Source organism: Pholis gunnellus (assembly GCF_910591455.1).
Source record: "Pholis gunnellus genome assembly, chromosome: 19".
NCBI lineage: Eukaryota > Metazoa > Chordata > Actinopteri > Perciformes > Pholidae > Pholis > Pholis gunnellus.
Window position 1 is genome coordinate 15,658,572 of NC_136546.1, and position 17,664 is coordinate 15,676,235.

At 43.2% G+C, this 17,664-nt stretch overlaps 1 protein-coding gene across 1 annotated transcript in view; it reads left to right on the forward strand.

Moving 5' to 3' along the window:
• itsn2a (intersectin 2a) overlaps positions 1-13,917 on the forward strand; it is a 33,253-nt gene extending 19,336 nt beyond the window's left edge. The window contains exons 17-38 of the mRNA XM_079180495.1: positions 1,640-1,779; positions 1,916-2,327; positions 2,752-2,930; positions 3,067-3,127; positions 4,297-4,529; positions 4,623-4,663; positions 4,762-4,928; positions 5,099-5,132; positions 5,242-5,366; positions 6,324-6,420; positions 7,180-7,371; positions 10,133-10,254; positions 10,334-10,440; positions 10,672-10,855; positions 10,962-11,060; positions 11,183-11,350; positions 11,650-11,862; positions 12,039-12,160; positions 12,251-12,333; positions 12,665-12,748; positions 12,855-13,028; positions 13,300-13,917. Coding sequence (XP_079036621.1) covers positions 1,640-1,779; positions 1,916-2,327; positions 2,752-2,930; positions 3,067-3,127; positions 4,297-4,529; positions 4,623-4,663; positions 4,762-4,928; positions 5,099-5,132; positions 5,242-5,366; positions 6,324-6,420; positions 7,180-7,371; positions 10,133-10,254; positions 10,334-10,440; positions 10,672-10,855; positions 10,962-11,060; positions 11,183-11,350; positions 11,650-11,862; positions 12,039-12,160; positions 12,251-12,333; positions 12,665-12,748; positions 12,855-13,028; positions 13,300-13,451 — 3,189 coding nt within the window. The 3' untranslated portion in view covers positions 13,452-13,917. The remainder of the gene's footprint in view (positions 1-1,639; positions 1,780-1,915; positions 2,328-2,751; positions 2,931-3,066; positions 3,128-4,296; positions 4,530-4,622; positions 4,664-4,761; positions 4,929-5,098; positions 5,133-5,241; positions 5,367-6,323; positions 6,421-7,179; positions 7,372-10,132; positions 10,255-10,333; positions 10,441-10,671; positions 10,856-10,961; positions 11,061-11,182; positions 11,351-11,649; positions 11,863-12,038; positions 12,161-12,250; positions 12,334-12,664; positions 12,749-12,854; positions 13,029-13,299) is intronic.
• The last annotated feature ends 3,747 nt before the right edge of the window (positions 13,918-17,664 follow it).

Sequence of the window (17,664 nt, forward strand, 5' to 3'; positions counted from 1 at the left end):
CATTTGACTCTCTGGAAGAAAGCAAATAACTTTCCCAAAACTATTTCTTTAAGAGGAATAATGGAATTGGCTCTTTTTTTGTGTGAAAATGATTAAATATTGACTTATAATTCAAGAAAGAAGTTGGGTATAATCATAATAATACGGCAAAATAAAGCAATACAACTATATAATGGATTACACCAATATTGGGAAGCAGAACATTTTTATTGTTTTTCCTTCAGCAATGGTTTATTGGAAGAGAACAAAAAGTGAGTTTCACAGTGAGAACGCAGCTGTGAAATCTTGTTCAGCAGGTCTTTGAGTTTCACCCCTCAGGAAGGAAAAGAAAACCTTGTTACGTAACGTTATTGCACACATAGATACAGACTCGGACGTGCACGCTTGCTGGTAGACAGTCTGAAAATTCAATACCTGTGATGAATGATGTCATATCTTCTTACAACATATCGCCAATCTAATACTTATAGTTGCAGCATCAATAGCTGCTCTCTCTCTCTTTTTTTTGGGTCTCTTCTATTGTTTTCTTTTTTTAACTGCTTTTTAAAGCTTTTAACACTGTTCCTTCTCTCCTCTGTCTTTTTTTCCCCTCTGCTTCCCTCCAACTGGAAATGTTTCTTCTCGTCTATATTTTTTCCATTTATTTTGTTTCTTTCTGATGCTTCTTTTCTTTCTGCTTTCCTTTTCTTCTTTTATCCGTCTCACAACTCACCCCTGTATTCCTCCTTTTATCTTGAATATCGACCCCTCCTCTGTTCTCTTCCCTCTTTCCTTCCCTCCATCATCACACTGTGTGTTTCATAGCTCGGGGATATGGATGACTGTGTCCTGCGGGGCCTTCTGTCTCTGCTGGCCTGCCTCAGCCAGCTCTTCCTTCTCATCAAGGTTATCCTTCTTTCTCTCTCTCCCCCTCTCGCTCTCTCTCTCTCTCTCTCTCTCTCTCTCTCTCTCTCTCTCTCTTTACCTCCCACTGTGTAATCTTTTTCACCCCTCCTCCTTTTTAGTTGTTGTTTTTTTTCATCTCACCTCTTGCCTCAATTTTAAATCTTCCTTTCCTTTTCATCCCGTGATGATTCGATCTGTTCATCCCTGGGACTCATTATTAAATGAAGCTCTGCTTTGGTACCATGTCTTCCCTTTTTTTTGTTTTGTTCTAGCCTGTGTTTTTTGTATAAACAGGATGCACCCTGAGGGTAAAACACACACACAGAATGCTTAACCTGCACAATCTATGTGTTAGAAAAGGGAAAGAAAATGAACTCAGCTTGTACATATACACACACACATCTGCATGTGTCTGTGAATGGCTTATTTTACATCAGTTTTGCATGTTTGGACATGATTGTATTTGTACCATTGCACCAAATATGTGTGTGTTTTTTTTTAAACCACCACATACTCTATGTAGGGATGGCTTTTGCAACACATCCACATCTTTCTATACATTGAATGCAAATGTAATGTACAGTCCTGTGCATCCACTACTTTGGCTTGTTTGTGGTTGGAGCAGAATGTAAGCTTGCACCGACTTGTGTTGTGTTTTGTGTCCGATCACAACACTGTTTTCTGCTTCGTTAAACTGGTCTTAAACTGTCTTTTATTTCCCTCTAACGCATTGCACATTCTGTGGCTGCATCAGGAGCTGAGGGAGAAGCAGGTGAGGCAGCAGGCTGTCCTGGAGGACCTGCACAGAGTCAAAGAGGAGAAACTGAGGGAGCTGCAGAGGCGCAGGGAGGAGGAGATGGAGAGGAAGAGGAGGGAGGAAGAGGAGGCAGCCAGGTGAGTGTGACTGCAAAATGACTCACACGGTACTTTACTTGAATCGGCTTTTTGTTTCTCAAGATATTTTAGGTGACCTTCATTCCCAGATGAAATGCATTTTCTATGTCGGGCTTTAAAAATGTACTTTCCACAGACAGGCCAAGCTAGAGCTAGAGAGAAGAGAGAAGGAGGAGAAGGAGGAAGAGGAGGCGCGACAAAGGAGGCTTCTGGAGGAGCAGAGGGCCAGACAAAGGGAGGAGGAGGAGAGGGAGGCACAGGCTTGCCTCCAAGCCGCCCAGGAGAAAGCGCAGGAAGAGGAGAGAAGACGGAGAGAGGAGGAGGAGAAGGAGAAGAGGAAGAGGGAGGAGGAGCAGGAAAGGAAACGGAAAGAGGAGGAGGAGGAGGAGGAGCAGAGGAGGAGGAGCAAAGAAGAGCAGGAAAGAGAAGAACAACAGCAGGTGTTGGTGGCTCAGCGACCCAACAAGCTGACCACGTATCGAGCTCTGTACTCGTTTGTTTCCCGAAACGCAGACGAGCTGAGTATAGACGCAGACGGCCTGATAGAGGTACGAGACACACTCACACTGTGTTTAAATCACATATTCACACATTTACCATCAGGGCTGGGAATCCCCAGAAGCCCCACGATACAATACTATCACGATACTGATGTCACAAAATGAACTTATTGCGATTTCAAACAATTTCCGATATGCTAAGCTTTGCGATAACATATAGTTGTGTGGTAATATTTGTCAGTTTGTAAAACAATATTTGATAAAGAAACACGGTCAAGTGAAAAAGAAACATCATATGTGCAAAATAAAAATGACATTTGGTGCGATGGATGTCTTTATGTACGATTGCTCTGTAATAGCTATTGTTGCTGATTGCTCCAAAATACGTCTGCAGCTGGGAAACGGCATGTTTATCATCATCACCGTGTTCTGCCTGATTGCCGGTGATTAAGCAGAGTTTTTCATGATGCAGGTGGATGAGCAGACCGTCGGTGAGCCTGGCTGGTTTTGCGGGAGTTACCAGGGAAACAGGGGCTGGTTCCCCCAGAGTTACGCGGAGAAATATCCGACTTCCTCTACTACCGAGACAACGGCCCCCCCTTCTTCGCCTGGAAAATCGTCCTGTCCGCCGCCACCGCCACTTAACACAAGGTAACGGGAAGAAACGGGATGGGACGGCCTTTTATCATGCTTTGGGGCATTGCATGTTCTGCTACCCTTCTCTTGGGTTGCTTTTATTCTTGTGTTGGCTCCTTTCCTAACGGTTTGTCCCTCCTGTTTAACCCAGAGTCCCAGACAAGAAGGTAGCATGTGACAGCACTGTTCCTGCCCAATCGGACGCTTCACAGGTAAAGCTCCACTTGTGTTTACTTTTAACTCCAGACACACAGTGAATTGGGTCTAACTTAGTTTCCTTAAAAGAAAGCTCCCTCCTAATGGACAGATAGACTTTTTGGCTAGATGCAAATTGAAACCCTGTTTTGTTGCTGTGTCAGTTCAGAGATTAGCATTCTCCTTCTGGATAGAGTGGCCACGTTTATACAGGAGCAACGCCAGTTATCTGTTTTTAACAAAAAGTTCTCATGTCTTTTCAAAAGCACTTGTCATGAGCTGTTGGAATATTATAGGCCTCCCTGTGCTGCCATTTTATCAGATTGAACCTGCTATAATTACTATTTTTTATTTTAATAATGGATCAAATAAATGATAATGTGAAAGAAGTCACTTTGTAATGAAAAAGAGGAGGGAATATTGGAGAGGGAATATTGGACTTGCTTTCGTCAGGTGACCAAAGACATGACTCTAAGTGAATGCTTCTCTATGTCTGTTGCATGTGTAAATAAGCAACTGTTTGATAAACATGTTGCCATATCAACTTTGTACGGTGAATTTGTGTCACGGTTGGTTGTGATTACAGTTTGTTGCTCTGTCGGTTTAGTGATGTCTGCCTTCATAGTATATCTGAGCTATAAACAGGCTTTGGCAGGCAACTATATAGGTCTGGCTTGGAACACTCACTGCTGCTGTCACCAACACACACACACACACACACCAACACACACACATACATCTTCAGCAGCAGCATGGCTGTATATTTATAGCTATTCCCTATGAGAGTTCCTCTCTCTGGTTGCCTTTCTGTGGGTCACACAGACATTTACAGATTTCCATCTCCCAATAAATAACATCAGTGTTAGTAGCGGAGACGCTTGCAAGTCATTTTTGGCAAGTCCAAGTCTCTTGTGTTTTGTAATGAAGGTTCTATTGTCTGCTGCATGCCATCCGGTCTGCTTAGAACAGAGCATAGCTTTATCTAAAGAATTAGCATACAGTTTCAGCAATGCAATATGAAAAAAACACAAAAAAACGTACTCAGGGTAACAGGAAAATAATCAAAAAATGATTAGGCATGCAATAATAACCAAAAACTATTTTTTAATAACAGTTCCTTGATTTCGTAGAAGAATTGTTTAATTCTAATGTGAAACCTTGCTGCCCTTCTCGTCCCACTCCTCAGTCCTCCGTCCCTCTGTTGGCTCGAGCCGTCTCCTCGTGGTCGGCCACCTCGGAAACGAACCTCAACCTGGCCTCCGGCACGGGCGACGTCATCACTGCACTGCTGAGCTTCTCCCAGGGTGACATCATCGGCGTGCTGCAGCAGAGGGAAGACTGGTGGTTGGGACAGCTCAACGGGACTCAGGGATGGTTCCCCAAAAGCTATGTCACTTTGGAGACGGGAGGCAACACAGAGTACGAGGACACACAAAGAGTACACACGCCTCTCTGATGCCCACTTTAAGCTGATCGTAAGACTATATTGACTTTGTGTTGTTCCCATTCCAGTGTGGATGCATTTGACACATCTGACTCTGTTCAGCTAGAAGGTAAGAATAGTTTATGTGTCTCTACGTTTAATCATGACAACAAGCCAACTGTCGGATATGTTGCTCTGACCACTGCTCTTGTGTTTTATCCGAACTAGATTATGTGGCTTTGTACACATACGAGAGCCCAGAGGCGGGGGACCTGACGTTCGTTGAGGGAGATCTTGTCATGGTGACGGAGAGAGAAGGAGAATGGTGGCGAGGATGCATCGGGGATCGGACCGGGGTTTTCCCCTCCAACTACGTCCGACCTGTTGAACCAGAGGTGACACAGATTTGTGTTTCTGATTTTAGTAATTGTATAAAGTGTATTATATATTCAGGAATATAAAGCTGTTAACCTTTTTTTTATATATATATATGTTCTTTCATTTTGAATGCAATTTACTTATTTGTTACTTTACTCCTTAATTTACTGCAACTTTATTAATTTAGGTGTCAAAACCTGGAGCTCCAATCAAAAAGCCTGGTGAGACACACACACGCACACAAAGACTGTCACAGTCTGCTGACTAACTCTATTATGCCCTTGACATTTACTTGATCTAAATCCACCCTCGGCTCTGTTTTATCAACAGAGATAGCCCAGGCAGTCACCACCACCGCCGTCGGCCCGATGATGCATCAGCTGCATCTTTCTCCAGGGCAACTGATTGTGGTCCTGGCCAAGAACTCCACTGGCTGGTGGCTCGGGGAACTGCAGGTCAGTGTGTGTGTGTGTGTGTGGATATACTATATATAGATTTATGTATATATACAGTACATATATCTATAAGAATACAAGAATAATGTTATAATTTAAAATTTTCAGTAACAAGGTTTTACAAGAATTAATTTGGCTCTTAATGCTGATGTGCAGTTTAAGGTCAAATACACGTCGGATCACTGTATATGTATGAGTAATCGGTCATAGTGGAGAATATTTGAATATCCACAGTGACGGTCTTTTCTTCCTCTGTTTAACGAATGCTAAGAAAATGTAAATTAAAAAGATATAATAAATATCAAATGCATTATTAATAGATTAAAAAGAAACATGTGTTGTAACACGGTGCACAGTCAAGTTTAATGTATCACGTATATCATGTGAAAAATGACTCGATGTCAGTAAATGTACCGCTGCTGGTGCTGTCGATGTTTTTGTATCTGCTGACTTGTCCGATCAATGAAGAGCTGGTGAGGTAAGAGGAGTAATAACAGGGTTGTCTATAGGTCGTGCATCTGCAGCAGCGAGAGGTCTACTTAGTGCTGATGCAGCCGCCATAGCTGTTTAAACTCTCAGTGAACAGTTTGACACAGTAACGAGACAGTAATGAGTCAAGTTTGCAGCTATGGGACAGTTCAGACAGGACAGTCAAAATTTGAATTAACATTGTTGGAGGATTACCACAGCTTTGTCAAATTGTCCAATACCCTAAGTAAATAATATGCTGATTTGTATTAAGTTCGGTCAAGGAGTCATTTCACAGACTTTAGGCTGAGCTTTGGCTCGATTTATGACGGCAGCGAATATAAATTCACAGTAAAGACCTGTCACGAAATAGGTTGTTTTTTTTACCTGCTGAGACTCAATTGAGACTCAAATTTTCACATCAATTTTAGATTTCAGAATTGAGCCAGCAGGCGACTGATTTACTCTCACTGGCTCTTTGCCCTCCAGGCTCGAGGAAAGAAGCGGCAGAGAGGCTGGTTTCATTCTTCTCACGTCAAGCTCCTCGGCCCCTCCAGCAGCAAGTCCTCCCCCTCCCCTCTGCCAGGTGCTGACACACTTTGAACACAGTCATGAATCGGTTCTGTCTTACATAGTCAAGCGGGCCACACATTTCTTGGCCACGATTACTTTGACAACGCTGCCAATATGAGTTTCTGTGTCTCTGATTTTGACATTGAACACAAAAATATGCTTTAATGTATGAAACAAATACGGTACCAAAATGCTATTAAATTACAGCGACTGATTAACCTGGAATGAGTGTATACAATTCAGAGTTGCGTAATGTAGTTTCTGTCATTTTGTGAATTATGGTAAAACTGCATTGTTGTGAATTTCACAAATATCCAATCACTGCTCTATTTTGTCCAGTAATTATTCCAGTAAAACCCCCCAAAATCTTGGTTTTATCAATACATTGATGACATTTAACAAGATTTAGAGTCTACAGCCATGCTAGCAGTTCCATGAGCTAAATGCTAATGTCCAATCCATCCAATAGTTTTCAAGACCTTTCACTTCAAATCCCAAATGTCAACCTCGTGGTGGTGCTAGAAGAAAAGTCAAGGAATCACCAAAGTCGGTAGGATTCATCCTCTGGGGACCCAGAATGTCTGTAGAAAAGGTCATAGCTTTCTATCAAACAGTTATTGAGATAATTCAGTCTGATCCAAAGTGGTGGAGCAACATTTCCATTCCTGGATCCACTCCGCTAGCAAAAGTCCAGTAAACTGAACCATCAAACTTGTGAACATGCTTAAACTCACGTCCTTACAAAACCCCGTTTGTGCCTCTGAACCCTCAGTGTGCCAGGTTATTGCAATGTACGACTACACCGCTGCCAATCGGGACGAGCTGAGCTTCTCCAAGGGTCAGCTCATCAGCATCCTGGACAAGACCAACCCTGACTGGTGGAAAGGAGACGCCAATGGGATCACAGGCCTGCTGCCCACCAATTATGTAAAGATGACAACAGAATCAGACCCCAGTCAGCAATGTGAGTAAACCTCAAGTTTTCTGTCTGAATTTACGACTTTCTTCACAGAGGGACAATATTTCCCTGTCTACTTGAGAGAAAATCAATAATGCACACATGAAGTTTGAATTATTGTGGGAGTGTGCGGTTGGGGGGGGGGGACAAATAAGACAAATGGAAAATGCTAAAACATTTATCAGCTGGAGAAAGAAACTTCTCTCTTGTTGCTGACAATATGATTGGTTGACTTGGTTCACTGCAGGCACAGTAGATTCCTTATCCATGTCAGAGCATGGAGAGACCGACGGTAAGAGCTGCTTTCTGTCACACATGAACCCACTGCACTAAAAAGGCTCAATCCCCACATACTTTGGGTGTGATACTTATTGAAATGATTGGTGTCTCACACCTTCCTAAATTAACAAGACATCTAAAGTCTAATTAATAGTTATTTTGCCTTTTAAGTGTCCGTGAATCGGCTGCACCAACAATTTAAAATCATTCAACGGTATAGTTTGACGTTTTGGGAACAACATTTATGCATTTTCTTGCCGAGAATGTCTGTCTGTTATATAAATTAAAGCTAGGGCTAGCAGGCGGTTAGCTTAGCATAAAGACAGGAAGCAGGGAGGAAACCTCTATCCAAAAACCTGTAACGCTCACTAAATAGAACGTTGGATGTCCACGTTTTCACTCTTTGTGTTAAGCTAAGCTAACGGTCTTCTGCTATAGCTTCATACTTAGCGGTAATATAACTCTCAGCAAGAAAGTGAATGAGCATTTTTCCCAAAATGTCTTTCCAACAAATCACTGGGTCACAGAACAGAAGGGAACAACTGATCAGTTTCAAATTAAGAGCACTTGTTTTCAACGTAATCAGTCACATTTTGGAAGCTTAATTTCGACTGGGAGATTGATAATTGGTAAAGATAATGTACAATGCACTTTTTCCACTTTGCATACTGCTGTGTGTACAGTACACTGATGACTTCTCTGTTGGGTGTAATTGACTTATTCACATAGCTGGCCTGTGTGCCCATTCTTAAGCAAGAGGTGTATGTTTGAATTAGTATTCATAGCCTGTGTGTTCTCCCCACAGCAGTCGATCTCTGTTAACAAGAGCGAACGCTCTGGACGTTTAATTAGGATGAACTTGTTAAAGCCGCAGACACAAAACACAATGAAATTTTAATTCTAATGAACATGAACTCATACACACCCCAGCACGAGGCCTCAGAGAGAAAACCAAAAATTGAAGAAATTACCATCATTCTCCAGCTGAAATGATTAGTAACAACATTTCCATTTCCAGGAATACATTATTAATGCATTTGCATGTAAGAGTCCAGCATTAATATTAAAACTATATTAATGTCTCTCCGTCTCTCCTTCATCTCACTCACCTCCCCCTCCCGCCCCTCCACTTCATCTCTTTTTTTTTCTGTTTCCTCTGTAGGACAGTAATGCTGGCTTTCCTCTCTACTCCTTCTCTTCTTTTTCTTCCTCCTCCTCCTCCTCCTCCTCCTCCCCCCCCTTCTGTCTGAGCCAATCTGAATTGCCCTATCGCAACAGGAAGCCCAGCCGTCAGCAAGAACAGCCCGGCTCTGCGCTTTCCACCTCACTCGTTTAGGACTGTGTTGTTCTATGCTTCTCTATGTTTTTGGTCTCTTTTTAAATTTAATTTTGCTTCCTTTACCTTCTCCTCTGTCACTTTTCTATAAGGCATTTATTTCTCCCCCTTGTCCCCCTCGCTCTCTCCTCTTCTGTGTTCCCCTTGTTATTTCTTTAACTAACTAATTAACCGGGGGAGCGGGGGAGGCAGAGGCAGCTAGACGTGTTTTAGAGGCTTTTTGTCCCTCTGATACAGAAGCATGAAATGTGCAGTTTTGCTAAAGATGAATGGAAATATATAGTATATCACAAAAGTTTAGTTACATAGTATAATGAAAATAATCTGTAAATATAATCAGACTGAAGTCATTTAGTTTTCTAAAGGCTATGAATCAGTACGTCTTTAACAGGGTCACTCATCCTTGCACTAACGACACTACACCTTGCTAAAAATGGACCAACGTGAAGACTCACTGTTGCTTAATTCACCAACAACCTTTACTGCTGCTTGCTGACGCGTTGCTCGTACTAAAAAAAACAATTAATTGTGATTTTATTATTCTCTTCTGATGCACTCCATTTAATAATGCTTCCAAGCGATTAAGGTCGACACTCATCCTGTACTGAACTGTGATATCACCAGCAAAGAAAATACAAAAAGAAACTCACAAATATTAGCGTGCCAACTGCTACGAGTAGATTCAGAGATAATGACGCCACACTGCTAACATTCACGTCCAACTTCTGCCAAGTTTGAACCTCAAAGACTACTAACGGAGTCTTTCACTGCTCTTTCCTTTGAGCCTTTGCTACTTTACTCATTCACACCTATGCAATCATTGAAAGGTGCTTCACTTTTCTTTAATTCAATGTCCTCGGTAGCAGCGACCTTAGCGTTAGCATTGCCTGCTATGATCCCTGACTTCATGTACTGCGACTACAACGTGCCTCACTCTTCTGTCTGTGCATTAAATGTAAATAAAATATAGAGCTGATAATAAATGCAGATTTTAACATGCTCCGTGTGTCGTGTTTCTGACGAGAGTGCTTGCTGTAATTTCCTCAGTGTATTGACGATTGACAGAAAAGTATTTGTGTGTGATGCACATGCTTGTGTGTCGCGTGCATGCGTGCATGCATGTTTGCCTGTTTGCATGTGCGTGCGCCGTAGGGTGCGCTGACCTGATGACGTTGGACACAATGACCCCTCAGGAGAGGAAGAGGCAGGGTTACATCCACGAGCTCATCCAGACTGAGGAGACCTACGTGGAAGACCTGGAGCTGGTTCTAGAGGTACGAAAGTACTCACACACAAACATACAGGACCTGGTGTTTTTCTATAGTGTTTAATTGTTCTGTCTATTTGCATTAGGTCTTCTACAAGCCCATGTCCGAGTCAGGCCGGCTAACAGAAGCTGAGATGGGAGTGATCTTTGTTAACTGGAGGGAGCTGATTATTAGCAACACCAAATTACTCAAGTAGGTACCACTAACCACCTTTCATGAAGCATTCTGGGAAATGTCACGTGCATGAGCTTCTTCATTGGAGGTTGCTGTCTACCATGTGTGAAAGGAAGCAACTGCAAATGATTGAATGATTAAAAGAAATTGATTTAATTGAAAATCCGCAGTAAAACAGATTTTGATCTACTAATGAAGATGTGACAAGAATCCTGTTCTACATCATCATCATCATCCACTGTTTTCCAGAGCGCTGCGTGTCCGTAAAAAGACCGAAGGAGAGAACATGCCGGTTCAGCTGATAGGCGACCTGTTGGCGTCGGAGCTCGCGCACATGCAGCCCTACATCCGCTTCTGCTCCTGTCAGCTCAACGCCGCCGCCCTGCTGCAGAGCAGAACCCACAACCAGCCTGACTTCAAAGACTTCCTCAAGGTACGGTTTGCCGATAATGGATAGTGACAACAAAGAAACAAAGTGACCAAAAAACAGACAATAAGATACCTTTTCTCTCTCTCACTGTGTGCCTGCTCTTGAGCAGAAGATAGCCACTAACTACCGCTGTAAAGGAATGCCACTGTCCAGCTTCCTGCTCAAGCCCATGCAGAGGATCACGCGCTACCCCCTGCTCATAAAGAACGTATGTGGAAAATATACCCACTGTATGTCTTATTACAACACTCCTCCCCCCTTTTTTTCCTCCCCTGATATTCATTGTGTGATTCCACTTCTTCCCTCCTTTCCTCTTCCCGGTTGGTTCAGATCCTGGAGCACACCCCAGACGGTCACGCGGACCGCAGCCCCCTGAGAGAAGCTCTGGAGCGGGCCGAGGAGCTGTGCTCTCAGGTCAACGAGGGGGTCCGGGAGAAGGAGAACTCGGACAGGCTGGAGTGGATACAGAGCCACGTGCAGTGTGACGGACCGATAGAGGTAAACACTTTCAGACATTTTTTTTAAGGATAATAAATGTCAATATTTTATCGCTGCAGTAAAGTACAGTTGTAAACATCCTCTACAGTGCGTTTTATGTTGGATGCCACTGTGATGGATTCTGCTCGATTGCTTTGCACTAACTCAGTTTCACGTCTCCTTCACATCAGAATTGATCTGTTACCAAAACAAATGCACACACAGAGTAGCATTTTTCCACTAAAGCGTCGACTGTAATTGATAGTTTTTGTTCTTTCCTACCTCTCTCCTCAGTCATGCCCGTCTTTACTGTCTTTCAGCACTTGGTCTTCAACTCGCTGACTAATTGCCTCGGGCCTCGCAAGCTGCTCCACAGCGGTCGGCTTTACAAAACCAAAAGCAGCAGGGAGCTGTGGGCTTTCCTCTTCAATGATTTCCTCCTCCTCACGCACAGCGCCAAGTCCTTCTCCTCCTCAGGACCAGACAAGCTATTCAGCCTCAAGACCAGCATACAGCTGAAGATGTACAAAACAGTAAGCGAGAGGCTCGGCGCTAACCGTAGGCAGGAATATAAATACCTTTTGTGGTGTTAAAATAGTACATGCGCTGCTTTGATTATTTATGCCATACAGCAGGTGAAGTCTTCTTCTCGTTTTCCTTCTCCGGTCTTCTGCCCATAAGTGATTCATCACTTCATTTTCTTCCCCAGCCACTGTTTCTAAATGAGGTGTTGGTAAAAATGCCACCGGACCCGTCCAGCGACGAGCCAATCTTCCACGTCTCGCACATCGATCGGGTCTACACGCTCAAAACTGAGACCTTGAACGAGAGGTACGCATGCACATGTTAACATTCACATTCTTAATAACCAATCACCTGGTCGCATTGTCTAAAGGATACGTGTATGCACTGTGTCGGTAGGACAACGTGGGTCCAGAAAATCAAAGCAGCATCTGAACAATTCATAGAGACGGAGAAGAAAAAGAGAGAGAAGGCTTACCAAGGTAAACACAGTGAAGCTAATGACCATGCGAGTGTGTGTGTGTGCTGGAAAGTCTTACAATGTCCTTCTAAAGCAGTTGATCTCTGTGGACGGACTGACCACAGTGAAATCATAAGTGAGATACATAAATACTGTACGTACACATATTGAATTAACAACCACATACGTATTCTCAGCACACTGTACAGTAATTATTGTGGTTGAAGGAACAACTGTACTGTGTATTGTGATGGGAAAAAGTAATTTTTTTAGATTTGTTTTAATCAATCTAGAAGGCAATGGCTAAAATATAACTTTGCTCTTCCTACCCTGTCTGTGTGTTTTGTTTTTAGCACGTTCCCTGAAGACCAGCGGTATCGGCCGACTGCTGGTAACCGTCACTGAAGCCAAGGAGCTCAAAGCCTGTAAGCCCAACGGTAAGGCCTTGTGGTGGAATGCAGAGCCCGTTGCTCCTCCCTGTTGCCCAATATCATTTCACAGTAATCTCTAGTTAATTTAACGACCCATATAACTTCCCTCCAGGTAAGAGCAATCCGTACTGCGAGCTGACGATGGGGGCCCAGTGCTACACGTCCCGACCGATCAGCGACACTCTGAACCCAAAGTGGAACTTCAACTGCCAGTTCTTTATCAAAGACCTCTACCAGGACATCCTGTGTATCACTGTGTTTGAGAAAGACCAGTTCTCACCAGACGGTCAGTGGATAAGAGCCTGTACAGAATGAAGCAAACACACAAAATCACTGGTTGCAATCCCTTTTTTCTGTGTTCTGTCTTTTTGTTCTTCGCTCATCACATATAGTGTATCTCCATCTGCAAAATATCTTTATCTGTTGACATACTGACGTTGGTATTTTCCTCAAAAACTGTCTCAATCAGCCTCGACTAATATTTGAAATCCCTTGAAGACGTGCATTTCTTTGTCATTTTATCAGTTTTACTAAATGACTGTTTTCTGCCTCTTCAGATTTCCTGGGTCGTACTGAAGTTCCCGTGGCCACTATAAAGAAAGAGATGGAGAGCAAAGGTGCAGCGAACCGTCGCCTACTACTGCACGAAGTCCCTACTGGAGAAGTTTGGGTCAAACTAGACCTACAGCTTTACGAGCCAATCAAATGAGGACAACACACGGCCCAAACATTCCCTCAGGCACTCGCACCACTTATTTTTTTATAGTAATGAGGAGAAGACATTTTGCATAAACAGCCACACAAATCTATAAGTGCCCCTATCTGTAGCAGTGCAAGCAGTGAAGAACTCTTGATTTTACTGTCACTGCCTTCTTCTGCCTTGAGCCAAAAAAGGGTGTTCTTGTTACCAACAAACCAGCTAAAATGTAAAAATATTTTTTACAAATTTGTTAACAATACTATTTTACTCTTCATTGAGGAATACCGCCTGTCCAACATGTCTTCTTTGTTCATATGAAGACATACGTCCTGTAATACATTTGCCTGCACACTGCCACACGTCCTTTTTATGCCGTCATTTAAAATGCTGCACACTACTGTCCAATGAAACGTCAAATGTTAACCCTAAGTTTGCCATTTACGTCCTGAAAATGGCATGAATAAAATGTGCATCCACACACTGCAAACATTTTCTTTATTGCGGCTGAACGTTTCGCTACTTTGTCAACACGTTCCTGGTTTCCTACACGATTAACCCTTTCTAGTACAGTGCCTGGGGTAAAAAAATGTGAGTTAGTTCGAAGCGAGCAGAGGTGAAGATTTGCGGTTAAAATGGATTTTATTTGGATGCAGGCGAGGGCTGAAGCCGTTAACTCGCTGGTTGTTGCCGACATCCACGTCCGAGGAGCCAGCAGCCGGTCTGATGGCACCTTCCATCTAGTGCGGCAGTTGCACTGATGTGGTATGGAATGGTGTCGAGCCTGGATGACACACGCATGCACAACGTTAACATTATTTTAACTGAATGAAGTGTCGTCGTGCTGCAGCAGTAATCGCATTGTCACCGCAGATCCTGCTTTGTTCTATAAAATATGTTTTGACGATAAAACTTATAATAATAATACTGCATATTTGGACCTGCTGGACTTCTTTCCTTCGGTCGTATCCCCCACTGGAGTGTTTCTGGATGCAGTGACTGGATGATTAGATGAGGCCTGTAGCAGTTTGTTGGTCTGAGACGTCACAGAATCACAAAGAGGAGGATCGCTCTGCACTGGGCTCCTCGTGTATTTACATCCTGAAATAGAAGGGAAATTTGTTGGCTACAATTAGCCGCGATAAGCTACTGGTCATACCAGACCAAGTGAGGCTGTAGCTGCAACACCTCATGAACGTATTGAGTTGAGCAAGCTTGCCTTTTATTGCTCATGAATGCAGCTTTTCTCTTGTAACAGGAAGAATGAGTTATTTCTTCTTTCAAAAGTGATATAGTCTCACATTTATTCCCCCAAATTAAAGAGAAAATGCCACTGAGGATATCTCCTCTCAAAGCAAAGCATTCATACAAGTCTTCAATTTCCTTTTAGTTCAAAAAAAAGAAAGGAAATGACCTGCTTCACAAGAACCGGCTGTTCTCTTTTCCTTCAGTCTTTCATGTAACTGAAGGTACAATGGCTCCTTTAAGTCAGCTGTACTGAGCTAAAGGAATAAAGCAGTGAAAATAGTGTCAGTAATAAGACACATTCGGAATGCTTCAATTTGTCCGAAGCTGTTATATATTAACTGAAATAAAAATAAATAATCTTCACCTTAAAAAAGTGTGGCTTTTTGATGTGTAGACGAAACGGATTGTATTCCTTTACATCATAGGTGTCTAGAAACACACGGCCCTGAAGATGAAATACATTACAGCAGTTAGATAATTACACATCACCTGTGTGAGGTTTTGTGAAGCTGTTTCCAGTACAAGTGGATCGTATGGTGAGATCAGCATCACCTTGGTGTTGCAGTGATGGAGGTAGTGACTGTATAAGCTCTGGCGCCTCTTGACCGCCGCGGGGCTGCAGCTGGACACGTGTTCCTCCACTCTCCTCTGGAGAGGAAACCAGACGCGCTCAGTCCAGCGCTGGTGCAGCAGCTCCCTCCTCCTCAGCTCCGTCACGTCCCGCTGGCTCAGAAACCTCTCCAAGTCCTCAATGGAGACACATTCCAAACAACGTGGGAAGTAAAGACACAAAGCTACAGATTCAAAGTCTCTTTTTGTAGGTAATTAAAATTAAAAAGACTGAAAAACCACATAATTTGGAGACTGTAAGCTCAAACAAAACAAACATTGTGCTGTCTGTTGTACAGCTTTCTTACCTTCACTAAACCATTTTCTGTGTCCAGTAAGGGTTGGGTTATTTCCTTGGCCTGTTGATTTCCAGCCTCCATCTCGGCCTAAATAGTAATAAATGCAGTAAGATCATCCACTGTCTTTTTGTGCAGGCCTGAGTTTGGTTGAGTGCAATACCTTCAGTCGTCTGAGGGAGGTGTGAGAGAGCCGCTCCTGTTTGGCTCCCGGCTGTGGCTCAGAGGGTGAGGCCTCATCCCTTGGCCCTGCTCTTACACATTTAGCTGGGCTCCTAGCGGGGCTCCTCGTCCTCGGATGAGACGGGCTCCCTCTGCGGCCTGCAGCGTCCCTCGCATCTGCCCTGCACTCCTGAAGAAAACCCAGCGGTGTTGAGTCTGTGGTCACTCACTACTATGTCCTTTTCAATGTAAATCCCGTTGCAAATAACAGCACATATACTGTAGTGTAGGATCACAATGTACAGGAAAGAAAACCACACAAATTGCAGAGCACCATGTGGTAATCAACTCTTAGAAATCCCAGCTGGAGTTCACAGACAGACCAGACACAAATATGTAGGTGAACAGAAGACAACAGAGGTCAGCACAGCAGGTAGCGACAGATCATGTCACTACCAGGAAACCTGAGCTGCATCTCACTGTTACGCAAACACATGGCACATGTATGTCAGTGCACTATGTTTTTTTGTTATGATTTAACACATAAGTCCAAATGTGGCAGCTCCCTTGCTGTGCTTTCTGTTGTGCTTCTCTGAAATAATACCAGTTTAACTCTGGATTTGGATGCTCGGTTGGTTTGTTCATCTGCATGTAATCTGATCCCTCCCGAGCATCCCCCCCCCCCATTGTCCGGAGTCAAGAGTAGGAAAACAGTGGATACCGTATATCTTAACATGTCAATATAACCTGAAACCTTTCCATTCATCTTTTCCAAGGCCACTGATTCCATGATTGCACATTCAGACATGACACTGTACAGACCGAGGATAAAGAGGAGCAGCCAGGCATTCGGCCGAGTAGGCTGCACAGGGTACACACACTGTTTCTAGGCAGCCTCGTTGACATTTAGAGACAAGTAATGAATGTTAGTTTGGGTTTTTTTTACCTCTGATTTCAACAGGTTGACAGGAAAAGGTGCGTGGAAGGTGATCACACCATTGGCTGTGTTCATCTTCTTGGGGCCCATCACCTAAATCATGAGGGAATAAAACGGTTTGAGCCAGCAGAGTGCTAGTTTGTGTGGCCTACTTTAGTTAGTTAGTACATGCAAAGTAGTTGCATCGTATTACTCAAACAGTACATTGTGTCTGGTAATGTCAGGATTTAGCAGCCCGTGTCACCATAGTAATGTTGTGGTGTCTTACCTTTGCAGACTCGAGGGACGTTTGGGTTCGAAGTTCGTGGGAAAAAAACGGCACAAATGCGCCAAAATGAACCGAAACTGATTTGGTTTTGGGGTCAGCACAAAGTCACATAAAACACACGTAACATTTTAAACGTGGGGCGACTGCTAACCGTTGGTTTCCCCTTCAGACTATTCAACAGAGGCGGTGACTTGGAGAGAGAGGGAGAGGAAGGGAGGGGGAGAGCTACTCCTCCACGTGTACTGCCGTCTGAAGCTTTTTTGTTGCCATGACAAAACGCACTTCGGCGTGTGTGTGCGCGCGTGCGTGTGTGTGCGTGTGTGTGCACGAATTGAATGTAAATCAATTTCCCCCAAATATTCAGTAAATGTAAATTTGTGCTGTTACTAAATCCAACACATTTTAACTGTTGCTTTTAGTACCATTTACTTTATTTTTTTGTTTAGATTTAATTAATTTATTCAATACTTTTTACTCAAAGTTGTAGTCGGCCTACTTAAAATCTAATCAATTATATTACGTGTCACTTTGTTGCCATACTTTTAAAAAAGTTTTTAGAGTGTATAACCTAACATCCAAATGAATATCTTGATTTCTTTCTTTTTAAATTGGCAACGACTACAATATCTTTATTTAGGCAAGGTGATTGCTCCCACCTTGTCTGGCACTCAGGTGTGTCTAGACTAACTTGGAGTTTATCCAGCC